At 42.4% G+C, this 14,996-nt stretch overlaps 1 protein-coding gene across 1 annotated transcript in view; it reads left to right on the top strand.

Moving 5' to 3' along the window:
- Positions 1–14,996, top strand: part of Trpm6 (transient receptor potential cation channel subfamily M member 6) — a gene marked incomplete at its 5' end in the record, with an annotated part of 70,298 nt that overhangs the window by 46,118 nt on the left and 9,184 nt on the right. Inside the window, 5 exons of the mRNA XM_042699368.1 lie at positions 58–123; positions 2,250–2,536; positions 3,030–3,112; positions 3,847–4,052; positions 11,400–11,451. Of these exons, the coding sequence (XP_042555302.1) occupies positions 58–123; positions 2,250–2,536; positions 3,030–3,112; positions 3,847–4,052; positions 11,400–11,451 (694 nt within the window). The remainder of the gene's footprint in view (positions 1–57; positions 124–2,249; positions 2,537–3,029; positions 3,113–3,846; positions 4,053–11,399; positions 11,452–14,996) is intronic.

Raw genomic sequence — 14,996 nt, 5'->3', positions numbered from 1 at the left:
CTATAAATTTAATCCATTGATTCAGACTTGAAACAGCAAATCTGCTCTTGTTTGCAGCTATTGAGAGGAATAATTTAATGAGGCTCTCTCAGACCATACCATTCACACCAATCCAGCTGTTCGGTGAGTAGCATTACTACGTTCTGGAGTCTGAGCTAAGGATGAGGGGTAACATCTGATTGTCAAGGCGAGAACACAGTGCAGGTGCATTGTTTCACTTGAACATTTCCTTTTGTCCATGGCTGTAGCTTAGGGAAATTCACTTCCAAAAACCAACATTCTGTAGTCAGGATTTAGGGTCAGAATCTGACACTGTGGGGATAACATCTACCAGTGAGTAGCAGCTGGAAGAAAGTATTGTGGTTGCACCTGGAATTTATTGACTGAAGGCCAGAAGTGCATAGGAAAAAAAAAGATGAAGTCTTTGAACTTCTTTGTGTGTGCACCAGTACCAGGGCTTGACTTTAGGGCCTCATACTCTTGCTCAGCTTTTCCATTCAAGGCTAGCCGCTACACTTGAACCTTACCTCCACTTCTGTCTTTTTGTTTTTGCTGCTTAATTGGAGATAAAGGTCTTATGGAGTCTTCGGTCTAGGCTAGCTTTGAATCTTGATTTTCCTATCTCAGCCTCTTGAGTAGCTAAGATGATAGATGTGAGCCACCGGTGCCCAGCTATACATAGGTTTTCATTTGTCTGTTTTATTTCACACCCATTGACTGCTCTTATCCCAGAGGATAAATGCCATTTTTCAGGGCTGGAATAGGAAAGGATCAGCATCTCCTGTTAAGCCAAGGCTAGTAGGGACTCTCTGTGTAGCATGAGAAATCAGGAGCAAATGGACAATGCAAGGCTCCTCCTGTTACCTTTGAACTCAGTTCTCAGCCTGCTCACAGGGAGAGACCAGGCTGGACTCTGATTGCTAATGCCTTCTCCCCTACTTGGCTGCATGGCTGTTTTTTCAAATCAGTAGCTCTGCTGTAAATCCTCTAGGGATTAGGTCTCCAAAAAGATCTTCAGTGGTGTTTCTCTGGGCACTAAGAATACATAGTTGGAAATACGTTACGAAGCATTCTCTAAATGTGTTTATTGGTAAGGAATTAGCTACAATGAGAGGGGATGTGGTCACAACAAACAAAACAATAAACATTTGAAGCCAAGATAGACGAAAATGAGACATATCCATGATGAAGCTCTGTTTAGATGATGTTTCTTCTGACAGGCAGAATTAACATTGTGCTTATTGCCTGGTAAGAACTGCTCCTTGTTAGATAGCTTTGGAGCAGGGTACCACCCCCCCCAACCCCAAATTCCCATGAAGCACAGAAGCACAGAGAGTTCGGAAACAGATATACAGTATATTTTTAATATTAATATACCATAGGAAAGTGAATGAGAAAAACATATCTAATAAGTCTCCTCAGAAGGATGGTAATAACTATAAGTGAAATGGCCTTGTTAGAAATATTTGCCTTAACAAAAGAAGCATACCCAGACTTAGATACTGGTTTTTTTTTTTTTTTTTTTTTGTCTATTGAGAGTCCACAGTAAGTATAATTTAGGTTGATTTTTTTTTTCAGTACTGAGGGTTGAACTCAGGGCCTTGAACTGCTCTACCATTTAAGCCATACCTCAGCCCTCTTTGGGCCTGGATCATAGTCTTATGTTTTGCATGTAGCTAGGATGACAGGTGTGAATTGTCATGCCCAGCTCATTAGTTGAGCTGGTGTCTTGTTAATTATTTGCCTATGAGGGTCTGGAGCTATGAATTCTCCTCAACTCCACCTCCTGAGTAGCTGGGATTGCAGATGTGGCCCACTGAATTCTTTTTTTTTGGGTCCGGTCGTGGGGCCTAACTCTGGGCCTGGGCGCTGTCCCTCAGCTCTTCAGCTCAAGGCTAGCGCTCTACCACTTGAGCCACAGTGCCACTTCCGGCTTTTTTTCTTTTTGCTTATGTGGTGCTGAGGAATCGAACCCAGGGCCTCAGGCATGCAAGGCAAGCGCTCTACCACTGAACCACCTTCCCAGCCCATGGCCCACTGAATTCTTGCACATGTTTAATGTGTTGTCCCTTCCTCCCCTCCCTGCTTTTACTAGATAATAAGTCAACACAGCCCCTAACTCCGGGAAGTCCTCTTTTCTGATGGGGGGCGGGGAGGATGGAGCCGATTGTGCATTGATGGTAAGGGCACCACCCACACTGAGGCTCCTGGGATCTCATTGGACACCTGGTCGTCACCTCTCTTTGCAGCAGGGGAAGAGGTGACGCTCTACAAGCTGGAGGAGAGTTCCCCTCTGAACCTGGGTAAGAGCATGTCCTCTTGGTCGCAGTACGGGAGAGCTGCGATGATCCAGGCGTTGTCTCAAGAGGAGCTGGGCGGCGGCCTGCGCAAAGCCATGAGAGTCATCAGCACCTGGTCTGAGGACGACGTGCTCAAGCCAGGACAGGTGTTCATCGTGAAGTCCTTTCTCCCCGAGGTGGTGCAGACATGGCACGAGATCTTCCGGGACAGCACTGTGCTTCATCTGTGCCTCCGGGTAAGTCTCAGGTGCAGAGACCCAGAGCCCAGGCGGACAGGCCGCAGACAGCCCTGGTTATGTCCCCATCCCAAACCATTACCTTCAACCAGAAAGGAGCCTGCGCGTTTTCGGAAGGAGTGAGTTCTGTTATTTGTACTTTGGAAGGCTTTCGATTCGGGGGTGGTGAGAACTAAATAATGTTAAAATTTACGTCCTGAGTAGTTTCTAAGTATTCTGTGATCATTATTTAGTGTGTGTAGGTTAGCAACCTTATGTATCTTACACACACACACACACACACATATATATATAAAACCATAAGTACACAACACACATATTTACATATGGCCTATATACTTATTATATGTTTATATTATTCATGTATAATGTATGTCTAATATATGTAATATGCACAACACATACAACATACATTACATATATGTGTGTGATTAATTATATATACATATGTACATACAACACAAATTTATATATAATGCTTCCTATTTTGTAGGAAATTCAACAACAAAGAGCTGCTCAAAAACTAATCTACACCTTCAACCAGGTGAAACCACAAACCATTCCTTACACACCAAGGTAAGAGAATCATGGCATTGGAGGCCTTTCTTTTAAGGAGAATTTATGTTACCATCCTCTCATCCCATTAGTCCTGAGAAATGTTGGACACACTGGAAATTCCTGTGCCCTTAGTTTTGGAGTTTTCCTTCCATAGTTATATAAACTGGTGAAAAAGAGAATGAGGTGTTGCAGAGATGCATTAGAGGAATTCAGGCAGATGCTCTGATGGCCGTCCCTACCATCATTGCAATTATGCAAAACAGGCAGATCCGGGGCGGCGCCGCTCCTGATGTCAGGAGCATCAAGGTAGAAAAGTCTCTCTACCTCAGACAGAATTTCTTCCTCACCCTCAGCCACTTAAAGGAATTGGGAAGTTCATAAGAATAAACTCTTACCATTTTCCACTTGTTTCCACACACATTTACCCATCCTGATCATAACTGGGTGCTAAGAACGGACAGCGAAGCTTTATTGGTTCCTTTACAAGGAACTTTGTTGAGCACAGCAAGCAAAGGTGGGTCTAGTACTAGTAAAAATCGGGATGCTTTTCAACATGAAGGCAGGTGGGACACATAGAGGAAAAACACCAAACCAAAACCCAAAACCCTACCTCCCAGTTCTTGTATTCCTTGTCAGGGAGGGCAAGGTCATGTCCACAAGGCTCTGTTAGGGCAAGTTGGGAGAACCGTTCTGATGGGTGAGTCTCACCACTGCTGCCGTGTGTGAGGCCAACGGTGTCTTTTCCATCACAGGTTCTTGGAAGTTTTCTTAATCTACTGCCATACGGCCAACCAGTGGTTAACTATTGAGAAATACATGACAGGAGCGTTCCAGAAGTACAACAACAACAATGGAGATGAAATTGTCCCTAGCAACACCCTGGAGGAGCTGATGTTAGCTTTCTCTCACTGGACCTATGAGTACACTCGAGGGGAGCTGCTGGTTTTAGACCTGCAAGGTGATTGATGGATGTGCAAAACTGAACTCCACAGGCATGGGACAAAGTGCCAGCTGATCTTGCAGTAACTCCAGTGGGCCATGTGATGGGGACTGTTTACTTGTTTCTGTGTGTGTGTGTGTGTGTGCGCCTGTTCTGGTACTAAGGCTTGAACTCAATGCCTAGGTGGTGTCACTTAACTTTTTCACTCAAGACTGGCCCTCTACCTCTTAAGCTGCAGCTCTACTTCAAGCTTTTTGGTGGTTGATTAGAGATAAGAGTCTCATAGACTTTCCTGTCTGGGCTGGCTTTGAACTGCGATCCCCAGATTTCAGCTTTCTGAGTAGCTAGGATGACAGATGTGAACCGCAGGTGGCCGGATCTCTAGCTTTGTCCAGCGATGACCATGAGCATCTTATAGGCTGACTCCTATGTAGAGTGAGGGGGGAAAAATGTAGGTAGTTGACTCAAAATTTAAAGGTATCTAAAATACTGAATTATTCTTCAAAAGTAAAGGTATCTGAGCGGTGGAATTCGATGGAGAATGATTTTTATTTTGTATGAACATTTTCCAGCTTTATGGCTTTGACCAGCCTATCACGTAAGTGTGCATGTTTTGACACATAGGAAAGTTTAAATTCTGGTTATTTTATTTCCCCCCAGGACTTTGAGTTTATTGCCTTAACAGTGTATAATTGAGCTTGTTTTCTTTGCTGGGTCCCTGGATGTGACAGCTCGAGAGAGTACACCATCAGTCCGAGAGAAAGGATGGATGCAGTGGCTTCTAATTTAGGGGAAGCCTTTGATCTGCACATCTCTCCAGCATGGACCCCTCACGTGGGACTCCTAATCCCACAGAACACACGCAGGCTTTCCTTGTGGGGATCGCACATAATATGTATTAAGGTCAAAGTGTAGTCCTTGGGCTCACTGACTGGGGCTTTGGTTTTAAATAAGGGATTTAGCCGAGGAACTTTCCTAGAAGTTATCTCATTTAATCCCAGAAGCAGCCCCTCCAGGTAGGTATTATGGGGAATTTAGGCCCAGAAAGTTTAAATAACTTGCCCATGGTTGTACAGCTACTTAAAGGGAAGCCTGATGTAAAGGGGGTGTAGATGGAAGCTGAGCTGACCAGCCCTGTTCTTTTCTTTTCAATATACAGACTTAATGCTTTAAGGGCATCGTGCCTAGAGAATATCATCACCTCATGATGCATTTAAACAAGCTAGGCCTTTTTTTTTCCCCGCCCCTTGTCATCTCTGATTCTCCCAGCTTTTCATTTCTGAGATTCTAAACTGAAAGCCAAGCTTGGAGGCTGAGAAATGTCCAGATAAATATACAATCTCGAGGCAAGATGACCAATAGCCAGGAAGACTGCAAAGTCACTTTGAAATTTGTGTCCCGTGCTCCAGAAATGAATATATACTTTCAAAACTCCATAGACGTATTCTTTCCTTTGAGACTTCTGCTGTTCTCAAGGCTGGATTGTCTTTCTAAACCCTCAAACACAATATTGTAGGAAGTAATCTAAACAACATTAAAATGACCAAAACCATTCTGCTTTTGAAACCAGCACGTGCAGGGTGAATAGAAACTTAGGATGTAGATGTACAGGCCTTGGACCTCTGTTTTTGTAGCTCAAGTTGAGGAGGCTGATTGTTTTCCTCTGAACTCCACAGCTTGTGTTTTGAGTTTTGGGTGGAGATGTTTAAAAAAGCAAAGAGAGAGACAACAAACAAACAACAACAACCACAAAACAACCAAAGAAAAACTTTAAGGATTTAATGATGACTCTTTAGTGTGTTTTGTATTCCACTTGAATAGGTTTTTGTTTAATGATGTTTATGTTTGGGGATTTTTATGTCTCTTAGTAATCCAAAGTGACATTAAACAGAACAAATACTGTGTTGATAGTCTTGGGGGAAAAAGGGAATTAACTTTATTCTTTTCCTTAGTAATTACGTGAATTACAGAAATAGGCCACTCCAAATAAGCTATGTCAAAACATTGACCTTCAAAGAAAGGAAGAGTGGACTTCATGGAATGGGTGTGGCAACTTTTGAGGTAGTTATCCAAGACTTTAGGCTAATTGGTTAGACCTGAATTTATGGGCCAACAGGAATCCTATAATAGTAATAATAAACAGCCCTACTGCTACTACTGGCTAACATTTACTAAGTACTTATTTTGTGTGGGGCACTTGGCTAAAGGCTTATGTGTATTACCATATTTAATCCAAACCAGGGTGGAAAGGAAAAAAAAAATGGGAAAACTAGAATGCTTTTTTAAAACCTCTTCATGGCTTTTGGTTCAGTTTTATATTCTATTTAATTTCCTTTTATTTCTGAGTTTTGGAGAGATGATGGCTGCATTCTGCCTGGTAGCTGGAGATGGGGGGCGGGGTTGGGTTTGAGGGGCCTGTAGCAGCCCTCAGGGGGAGCTTTTGAGTTGTGGTCCTGGGGTCTGACTCCTGGCTTCACCATATATGAATCCATTTTCTTCATTGGTTCTTGGGAAACGAATATACACCTAAGTTGATAAGGAGCTGAAATAAGACATGTCCTTGGCACATGGTAAGTCCTCCATAATGGTTAATTCTTGTTGTTACTGCTGCTCTAAGTGACTCTGTGTGTGTGTGTGTGTGTGTGTGTGTGTGTGTGTGTGTGTGCGCGCGTGCATGGGCATGCAGGTGAGGGCCTGAGCACTATGTCTTAGCTTTTTAGTTCCAGACTGGCACTCTACCACTTGAGCCACAGCTCTACTTCCAGTTGTTGTTTTTAAAAAAACTTTTGGTGGTTAATTGGAGATAAGGGTCTCACGGGACTTTCCTCTCCTTGCTGGCTTTGAACCGCCATCCTCCGATCCCTGACATTTGAGTAGCTAGGATTACATGTGTGATCCACCAACACCGACCCTCTGAGTGACTCTTTAAAGCAGAGGTGACTCTGAGGGTAGGCAGCCCACCCTTAGCAGTGTGGTGACTGTGGTATCAAAGGGAGAACCCAACTTTCATCTCTATTCCTACTGCTTGGAGGGGTAGAAGGAGTTGGACGCGACTGAGCATGTTTTCTCCCAGTTCCTGGGTTTTTGAGTTTGTCCTCCTCTCTCTTCCAAGAGTGGGCCGGTCATTCACCCAGACCCTCCCACGCCAGGCCAGGAAGCTGGACTTGAAAGAGAGGTGCGGCCGATTTCCCATCACTTGTAATTACACTGATGTTTTCCGGCCTTTTTCCACTTAGAAATCCTACATGTGAGTCTGAATCTCCATTACTCCACTTGGAAGCTACACTCATTCCCAGCAATGGAAATGAAAAACAATTGTATTTCATATTACAGTGATGGTTAGCCTTTTGTTTTGCTTTTATTTTTTAAAGCTTATTATATATATTTTTTTCTTTTTACCCAAAGCTTTTAGAGATACAGTATTAATATTTTTCCAACAAAGCAATTTCCAGATTAACTCAGCACCCACACCATCATCATTGAACTGCAGTGCCACAAAGGAGAGAACTTTCCTGCACAGATGCAGAAATTGATGATTCAAAACTGGTTAAAATCAGAGAACAAATTTATGCATTTTCTTCTATTACCTTGACATTGGCATATGCTTTTTAGAAATCAGTGCAGAGCTATCATTGGAGGTTTTAGGGTTAAGATGTATCATTTTCCCCATGATTTCCAAATATCAAGATGCTGTGCATATATGAGGGGCAGTGAAGACAGTGTGCCTACTGGACAGCTCTTCTTTTTACCTTTTTCCTTTCCTTTCCTTTCCTTTTCCTTTCCTTTCTTTTCTTCCTTTTCCCTCCCTCCCCCCTCCCTTCTTCCCTCCCTCCTTCTCTTCCTCCCTTTCTCTCTCTCCTTCCTTCCTTCTTTCCTTCCTTTCTCTCTTTCTCTTCCCTCCCTCCCCCTCTCTCTCTTTCTTTCTTTCTTTCCTTCTCTCTCTTTCTCCCTCCCTCCCTCCCTTCCATCCTTCCTTCCTTCCTTCCTTCCTTCCTTCCTTGCCTCCCTCCCTCCTTCCTTCCCTCCCTTCCTCCCTCCTTCCCTCCCTCCCTCCCTCCTTCCTTCCTTCCTTCCTTCCTTTCTTTCTTCCTTCCTTCCTTCCTTCCTTCCTTCCTTCCTTCCTTCCTTCCTTCCTTCCTTCCTTCCTTCCTTCCTTCCTTCCTGCCTAGGCATTGTCCCTGAGCTTCTTTTGCTCAAGGCTAACGCTCTTACCACTTGAGCCGCAGCTCCACTTTTGGCTATTTTAGTAGTTTATTGGAAATCGCAGTCTCATAGACTTTACAGCCCTGGCTGGCTTCAAACTGTGATCCTCAGATCTCAGCCTCCTGAGCAGCTAGGATGGCAGGCATGAGCCACTGGCTCCCAGCCAATAGGGCCGCTCCAGTGTAGCCAGCAGAAACAGGTATGGAGTGGTGGGGCTGACTGAGTGGTAAAGGGGCTGTGTCCTGAGGACTTGTCCTTTCCCTTTTCTGTCCACACGTTGGAAGGCCCCCAAAAGGGTGGTTAGTCGTTAAGCTTTGAGCTGTTAGATTGGATTTGTGGGTACTTGTGCCGTGTGTGTGTGTGTGTGTGTGTGTGTGTGTGTGTGTGTGTGTGTGTGTGTGTTTCATTGAATCCTTTCAGTATTCCTATGAGATAAGGCTTTTTGTGTCATCCCTCCCGATGATGAGTTTGGGTTTCATGGAGATTAAGGAAGGCATCCAGGCCCCACGCTAGGAAGTGATAGAGTTGCGAGTGGATCCCTTCTGACTTCAGCATCTCTGAGAAGCCATTTGATTTAGGCAGGAACTGGTGTGATTTGGACAGATTCTTCTTGACAGAACTTCCTTTTTTCCCAACTGGGATTACCTCTTCAGACACAGCAGCGCATTCCTAGCTCAAATTTACACCACCAAAATGATACCAGTGTCAAATTGGCATCGTGGCTGTAAGCTTTCGGCTTAGTGTTTGCTAAGTCTGGGCCTCATCTGTGGAGATGATGGAGGGCTTCAGTCTTCTCTGCTGTGGTGGTACTTGAGATGGTTTTGCTTGTCTGTTCTTATTTACTCCAAGGTTGGAAAAGCAGGGCTTCCCTCGGCTGTTCCTTCTTATCTCTGTGATGAGGAAAGTGGAAGAGTCCCACCCTGCTTCCGGCTATGATTGGCTTTGAAGAGAGCCAGGGCAGAGCAACACATGCTCATTTTGCACGCTTCCCGTATGCTTGTGTTTTAGCTTTGATTTCTCTTTTCCTCTTCAAAATCCATGTAAAGTGGCCTAGCCAGAGGTTCTTAAAAGGCTCCTACGTAGGACATAGAGGATCCATGAACTTCATTGAGAAAAATTAGACCTTGTTAAGCGAGTATCTAAAAATTCATCATTTCCATCAATTGTGATGTAGGCTAGTGATCCACAGTGATATAGCATTGCTTGTGATGATTTGCAATGGAAAGTGTATATAATATATAGACTATGATATATATAATATATAAATATATATAATTTTATAATTTTAATTATATAATATAGACTATTATGTAACTGTAAGTATATACAATAGTCTATAATGATATAAATTATATATTATATAGTAATATATAGCTGTATATTTGTATATGTATATAGATAAATATTTTTAACACTGTACCTTACAACGTTGACAGATAGCTCTAAATATTGTTACAAGTTGGATATTACTGTAGATTCTATTACTTAGTACATTGATAAAGAAGCATGTGTATGTATTATAACATAGTCATTTCAATATTTAGTTTCTCTTCTATATTTTGAATTTAAATCATGCATATTGAAACATTAATTAGAGGGTTTCTTGTCTTTACCAACTGATACAGAAGGTAATAGAAAAGAAGGCCCATCAAAAAGTCGAACACTCTAATCCTAAGCTCAGACTACATTATTTCCCTAAGGAGATCAGCTTTAGTGGGAAAAGGCTACCCAAATTACTTTTACTTGAGAAATGTTGAACATAGCAGAGAAGATACCAAACACAGCAAAACACTTAACAAAAAATTCTCTTCTGAAACGGTGACTTTTGGCTGGGTGCTGGTGGCTAGCGTGCTGGTGGTAGCCACTCAGGAGGTTGAGATAGTGAAGAATTGTGGTTGGAGGCCAGCTCAGGGCACAAGAGTCTGGGAGATGTTAATCTCCAATTAACCACCAAAAAGCTGGAAGTGGAGCTGCGGCTCAAGTGTTTGAGGGCCAGCCTTGAGTAAAAAAGCCAAGGTAGAGTGCACAAAGCCCGAGTTCAAGCCCTAAGTACCAGCACAAAACAAAACAACCCTCCCAAAAAACCTCCCCCCCCAACAAATGGAACTATATAACAATGCGATGAAGTCTGCCTAAGTTTTGAATATTTACCCACAAAAGTTAATTTCTTTGAAGCAAAGAAAACCAGTGCAGAATGGGTGCAACTGCTTCTTGAACGGATTTGAAACATCACAGCCGTTGGAAACACACCTCCTGATCGCTTGTATTTGTATTTGGTAACAGGGATTCACTTTGAGAGTTGACCCCTGGGTGGGTACAGCTTAACTTTTCAATTGCATCTCTGTCATCTTTCCAGGCTTTGGTGTCATCTTTTAAAAAGCAAATTTTATTGAAGACACTTAAATTCAAAAAAGTGCCCACCCTGTCAGCACACATCTCAAAGAATTTCACAGCTGGGTGTGTAGGTGGGACCCCCTTGGAGATCAAAACCTTGGTGTCATTTTTATTCTCCTGTTTATAAGTGCTAGATATATATATGTAGCATTTGATGTGTCTCTTTGATGGGGCAGAGACAGTACCTGCCAAGCCTCACAGCGCCATGTACCTTGCTGAGCCTTGATGGAGCCCATCTGAGGAGACCCTGAGCCAGTGGGAGGAACGCAGCGTTGCCCAGCTTTAATCCTGTCGAGGCCACCTACGGTCTAAGCAAACTGACAAATTATTCCATCGCTTTGAACATCAATGTACTCATTGATGTAAATGAGGATGGAATGTGAAATAAGGACATACGGATAATATTTCCTTTTCTTTTATGATTGCTGAGAATCAGAGAAAATAAAATTAGAAGTTCTGTGTATACCGAATGGTAAATGAGAGGCAGATGCCCCGGTGGGTAACTGTGAACGCACCACTAAAACATCCATTTGTGGCCAGGAAGTTGGTTATAACAGAGGGGCTAGTGGAGCATGGTGCTATAACTCAACTTTTCCACTGTTCCTGGATAATTTTTATGGTACATCAGATTCACATGGGGCTTCATTTGCGACAGAGTAAATATAATAACCTTAAAAAAAAAGAAACTAGAGTTTGATGATTGTTTTCTTGAATTTCTAAGAAAATAAGGTCCCCATTTGCTAAACGACTTTTGTTTCTTCTTTTGAGGTGTTGGAGAAAACTTGACAGACCCATCTGTTATAAAACCTGGAGACAAACAGTGAGTTATGAATGATCACTTGGACATTTTTTTTTGAAAAATAGTTTATTTTAGCTGTGACATAAAACTATAAAAATTATACATGATTAATGGGGTACCATGTGTCATTTTGATAGATGTAAACATTGTGTAATGCTTAAATGGTTCATGACCTTTTTTTTCTTTCCTTTTTAAGCAGTAAAAATGAATTAGGGAAAATTGTCAACAAAACTCAGTATTAGTTTCTTGGTACATTTTTTTTTGGGGGGGGGGTGTTGGTATTAGGGCTTGAATTTAGGGCCTGAGGGCTGTCCCTTAGCATTTTTGTTCAGGGCTGGAGCTCTCTCTACCAGTCGAGCCGTGGCTCTAACTTCTGAATTTTTGCTGGTTAATTGGAGATGAGGCTTTTGGACTTTCCTGTCTGGGCTGGCTGGCCTTGAAATATTCCTTCACAGCTGAGATTACAAGCATGAGCCGTCATTCCCTGGCTACCAATACACGATTGTAAAATCATTTTATTAACATACATGCTTTGTTTTATTGTAAAGGTGATGTACAGAGGGGTTCCAGTTACACAGTCAGGTCATGAATTTCTTTTGGAACAGTGTCTCCTCCTCCCTCCCTCCCTCCCATTTTAATATACATGCTTTTTGCCTAGCTCCTATAATTTGTTTTGCATATAGATTTAAAACCTTAGGATATTCTTTTTTTGTGTGAGAATACTGTACAGAGGAGTTACAATTACATGGACAAGATAACGAGTACATTTCTTATCAAGCATTGTTGCCTCCTCTTTGTTTCCCCTTCCTATCCCTTCCCATACTCCCTCACCTCCCCCCACCTGATCTCCCCCCCACCAAAGTTGAAAAGTTCGTTTTTCGACATAACGACTTGTACATCTCATTGTTGCAATGGCTCAACCTGTATCCATACTTAAACATTTTGTTTTTTTTTCCCCTTCCCCTCCACAAATTATACCAACATCAAATACAGTGAAAGCAGGGTTTTTTTTACCATGGGGGAGGTACATACAAAGCAACAAAGAAATCATCTTATAAATATGTTAGAAACAATTGCATGGAAGAAAAAAAAATTGAATACTTATCTTGGGGTTTATTCCCTTAACATCAACTTATCTGACCTTTTCTGCTTGACGCAGACATATACCAGTTATTGCAAATAAGGGAAACCATGGGACCTATGTTTCTTTGGGCCTGTCTTACTTCACTTAATATAATTTTTTCCAAGTCTTTCCATTTCCTAACAAATGGGGCAATGTCATTCTTTCTGATGGAGGCATAGAATTCCATTGTGTATATATACTACATTTTCTTGATCCATTCATCTACTGAGGGGCATCTGGGTTGCTTCCATATCTTAGCTATGGTAAATAATGCTGCAATAAACATAGTTGTGCTGGTAGCTTTAGTATGGTCTTGTTTGTGATCATTTGGGTAAATGCCCCAAAGTGGGATTGCTGGGTCATAGGGGAGCTCTATGTGGAGTCTTTTGAGGAACCTCCATACTGCTTTCCAAAGTGGTTGAACAAGTTTACCTCCCACCAACAATGTAGTAAGGTTCCCTTCTGTCCACATCCCCTCCAGCATCTGTTGTTATTAGAGTTCTTGATTATAGCTATTCTAACTGGGGTGAGGTGGTATCTCAATGTTGTTTTGATTTGCATTTCTTTTATGGCTGGGGAGGTTGAGCATTTCTTCATGTCTATTGGCCATCCTTCTTTCCTCTTCAGAGAAGTTTCTCTGTAAGTCTTTAGCCCATTTATTTATTGGGCAGTTGTTTCTTTGAAGATTTGTTGTTGGGGGATTTAATTTTTTGAGTTCAAGACATATTTTAGATATGAGACCCTTGTCCGTTGTATGGCTAGTAAAGATCTTCTCCCAATCCATAGGCTTTCTATTGATCTTACTAGCTATGTCCTTTGCCATGAAGAAGTTCTGCAATTTCATGTAATCCCATTTGTCCAACCTTTCTTTGATTTGTTGTGTTTCTATTAAGAAAATTTGGCTTGTGTCAAGGAGACCTAGGGTTTCTCCTATTCCATCCTGTAATGTAAAACCTTAGTATATTCTTTTTTTTTTTTTTTTTTGGGGTCCGGTCATGGGGCCTGAACTCTGGGCCTGGGCACTGTCCCTCAGCCCTTCAGCTCAAGGCTAGCGCTCTACTACATGAGCCAAAGCATCACTTCTGGCTTTTTTCTTTTTGCTTATGTGGTGCTGAGGAATCGAACCCACGGCCTCATGCATGCAAGGCAAGCGCCCTACCACTGAGCCACCTTCCCAGCCCCCCTTAGGATAGTCTTAAAAACATAATTAGGGGCTGGGAAGGTGGCTCAGTGGTAGAGTGCTTGCCTTGCATGCATGAGGCCCTGGGTTCGATTCCTCAGCACCACATAAGCAAAAAGAAAAAAGCCGGAAGTGGTGTTGTGGCTCAAGTGGTAGAGCACTAGCCTTTAGCTGAAGAGATGAGGGACAGCGCCCAGACCCAGAGTTCAGGCCCCACGACCGGACCAAAAAAAAACAAAACAAAACAAAGTAAAAACATAATTAGGAAATGAGAATAAAAAGAAAGTTTGGTGAATCAAGATCCCTTTGGACAATTATTTAAGGATAACAAAAATAAAATTACAAAGAGGGATGTTTGGAAGTGAGATACAATCTGACGCTGGATATGTAAACAGAAATAGAATGATAAGGGCTAAGACAACATGCAGAATGTGGTGGCAAATTTGTTGCTGAGAGTTTTAGGGGTCCAGGCACCAGGTTTAGTTTCCACAGGCGCTGGTGGTCAAACAAGACCTCTGCTACCTTCACGATGGAATTACCGTCTCTGATCTTCTCCGTATCTTCTGCCATAGGTTGATGAAACAAACTCTATGGGCATTAGGTGCTTTTTCAGAGCAATAAGGCTAGGAGAGGTCAAAGCCATGGGGCTTAAGAAGAAAGCACCAGATTGCCCAACCTAATTCCAGCAAAGTCGTAGAGAAGAACCAGTCACCTCCTTGGAATGCCCACAGGCATTCGGTCTCATCAACAAGCTGTGGGGATGATGTAGCCCTGAAGGGTCTGAGGCTGTGGTCTTCTGTTCAAAGTGGAGTGAAAAGAACTGATGCTAACTTAACACTGGCCAATACCACAGAAACCAGTGCTGTCCAAGGCATCGGATCAACAGGAGAGCTTAAGACACCCATTTCTGATAGCTAGGTTTAAATCAGACCAAGTAATCTGAGTATCTAACAAGGTCCAGGCAATTCTGCTGCTGCTTCTCTGTCGACTATACTTTGAGAACTGGAGGCATAACATATTTTTACCTAAGGACTTTTTTATCTTTTATTCTCTCTCTCTCTCTCTCTCTCTCTCTCTCTTGCTTGGGGTTTTTTTTTTTTTTTTTTTTTTGGCTTATCTACTATTTGGCCCACACCACCAGTACCAGCTTTTGGTTTGTTAATTGGAGCTCAAAGTGGTATGGATTTTTTTTTTTTTTTGCCTGGGCTGGCTTCAAATTTTGGTTCTCACATCTCAGCCTCCTGAGTTATATGCTTGAGTCAC

This window comes from Dipodomys spectabilis, unplaced genomic scaffold (genome assembly GCF_019054845.1).
Source record: "Dipodomys spectabilis isolate Male_0828 unplaced genomic scaffold, ASM1905484v1 ptg000241l, whole genome shotgun sequence".
Taxonomy (NCBI): Eukaryota; Metazoa; Chordata; class Mammalia; order Rodentia; family Heteromyidae; genus Dipodomys; species Dipodomys spectabilis.
Note: the sequence above shows the minus strand (reverse complement) of the source record. Positions and strands in the feature narration are given on the sequence as shown.